General features: G+C 51.1%; 1 protein-coding gene across 1 annotated transcript; it reads left to right on the plus strand.

Annotated features, from left to right (window-relative positions):
- Positions 1–268: 268 nt before the first annotated feature.
- LOC120502583 (inositol 1,4,5-trisphosphate receptor-interacting protein-like 1) lies at positions 269–1,929 on the plus strand. The gene is given in 3 exon segments (XM_039710129.1): positions 269–377; positions 380–598; positions 674–1,929. Coding segments are annotated over 3 exon segments (1,551 nt in total). The 3' UTR covers positions 1,897–1,929.
- The last annotated feature ends 554 nt before the right edge of the window (positions 1,930–2,483 follow it).

Raw genomic sequence — 2,483 nt, forward strand, 5'->3', positions numbered from 1 at the left:
AAACAAGGATGTACAGGTGGAGCAAGACAGCAATGTTTACAGTGACAATGGCCATGAGTTAAAGAACGATGAAGGATGGAATGATGGGAATATGCCAGGAGATAATACTGATGAAGAAACTGAAGAAAAACCTGGCAACGTTGCAGGAAAGACCGAAGAGGTGGATGAATCAGATGAAGGAGAAAACAGGGATTTACAGGTGGAGCAAGACAAGGACGCTGGAAAGGAAGAAGAAGATGGAAATGAAGAAAACACCAATGGCGCAAACATGAAGGCAGGCAACACTGATGATGCAAATGAAGGTGAGGACAACGTAAATGGACAGGAAGTATACACGGATGTGAAGGTGCAGGAAAGCAGTGATGCCAGTGAACAGAGGGTGAACGTGGGAATGAAGAAGCCCACAGTTCCTTTGCTGAAAGTGAGGAAGAAAAGAAGGAAGTTATAGAAGAAGATGAAAGTGATAGAAACAAGGTTGAAGAGCAATGTGATACAAATGTGGAGGAAAACAAGAAGGAGGAGAGAAAAGAAGATGAACAAGGTAACACGCCTGCCAGTGAAAAAGAAGACAGTGACGGTGACAAGGAAGAAAGCAGCAGTGCTGGAACAGAAGATGGAGAAGACACCCAAGATGCTGGGAATGGGGGAACAGAAGATGGAGAAGACACCCAAGATGCTGGGAATGGGGGAACAGAAGACGGAGAAGACACCCAAGATGCTGGGAATGAGGGAGCCATCCTTTTTGTAGATCACATAGAGTGGCCTGTGGAGGAGCTGGAGCAAGGTTGCTCAGTGACAGCTGAGCTGATGGAGAGTTTCACGCGTGTCTTTGTGGACAGCGTGAGCAATAGCTTCTACCCAGTGCCTCAAGAAGCCATTGGAGTGGGCAGTGCCTTTGAGGGTTGGAGTCCCCGCGAGTGGGATGGCGTGTACCGTGTGCTGGTCCCGCTGAATCCCCCGCCAGGCCATGCCTTCCACCTAGAACTGAACAGTGCAGGGCAGATGGCAGCAAGGACCTTCAGCGTCCGCGTGGAGCTGGTGTGCACATGCCAGAGGGAGCAGCTGGGCGAGAAGCTGTTGTGCTTCCTGCACCACTCGCAGGAGGAGCTGTGGCGGAAGCAGAAGCGCAGCCTCCTAGAGACACTCTGCACCGGCTCCTACCTGGACGTGGAGAAGACCTCCCACTGGTTCCACCAGCTGGTGAGATGCTCCTGGCTGCACGTGCCTCAGTCCTACTCATGGCACTTGGTGTTTCAGCCCTGCAGCCGGTCCTGCCAATTCCAGCTTACCAAAGGCAAGAAGAGCCTGATGGTGGAGATGCTCTTTGGAGTGCGCCAAGGGGACTCCGACATCTTTGTCATCAGCCAGCCCACAGAGGCTCAGAGAGGTGGCTCCATCAACTTTATGAACAGTCAGCCTGCCGAGGCCAAGCTCATCACAAGCACAGCGTGGCCTGAGACATACGCTGTGGCAGAGGCGAAATTCTTCCAGCACATCGCCAGGCAGCTGCCCTGTCACAGCTTGCACCTGAAATGCCTGCAGGTCTTCACCTGCATCCTGAGGGGCACAGGGTTTTCCAGCTACACCTGGAAGACGGTGGTCATGCACGTGCTGACCACAGTACCGCTGTCCCAGTGGCGCAGGAGGGAATTTGAACGGCGGCTGTGGGACGTCATGGCCTACCTGCACCGCTGCCTGCAGTTGAAACGCCTGGAGCACTTTGTGCAAGGCAGTGAGAGGCTTCCCGCAGAGATCAGCGTGTCGCCAGCAACGCGAAGGGTTGAGCCGCTCAACCTCTTCGAGCACCTGGCCCGAGATCCAGCCACCCACAGGGAGCTGATGCAAACATATGGCCAGCTGCGATTTCGCCTCTGGACGATGCTCTCCAGCCACTGAGAGGAGTTCCCTGCACAGAGCTGTGCTGGGGATCACATTCGATGACAGCCACGTGAACTCTGCACAATTGTTTCCCTTGTCACTGGCAGTCCTGAAGCTGCTTTCCTGCTCCTGCGGAAGGAAGATGCTGCAGCACATGACTTCATTGTGCAGACACATCTTGCTGTGGCCTTGTCCTGCACCTTCTAGTTACAACGGTGACCAAATCTTTGAGGCAAAACCTGGCTCCACCTGCACATCCTTCCTCGTGGAAGACTCAGACGCCGATAGAGGTTGCTCGGAACACCTCGAAGACAGCAACCTCTTATCATCTTAATGTAGTTGTTTAATTGTAGCTGTAGTTTTAGCTGTAGTTGTAGATGTTGTTGTAGCTGTAGCTTTTGTTATAGTGGTAACTGTAATTGTAGCTTTATTTGTAGTTGTAAACTGTAGCTTTAATTAGACTTATTTATTAGCGAACCTTGCAGAGCACCTTTAGTGTAGTCAGTTTGGTAAAATTACCCTTAGTTTTGTAAAAATTACCCTTCTGTAGTGACCTGTCTCTTTCCAAATGTATCCATGTTTGAAAAATTAATAAAAAGAGATGT

Source organism: Passer montanus, unplaced genomic scaffold, assembly GCF_014805655.1.
Source record: "Passer montanus isolate IOZ18808 unplaced genomic scaffold, ASM1480565v1 scaffold2235, whole genome shotgun sequence".
NCBI lineage: Eukaryota > Metazoa > Chordata > Aves > Passeriformes > Passeridae > Passer > Passer montanus.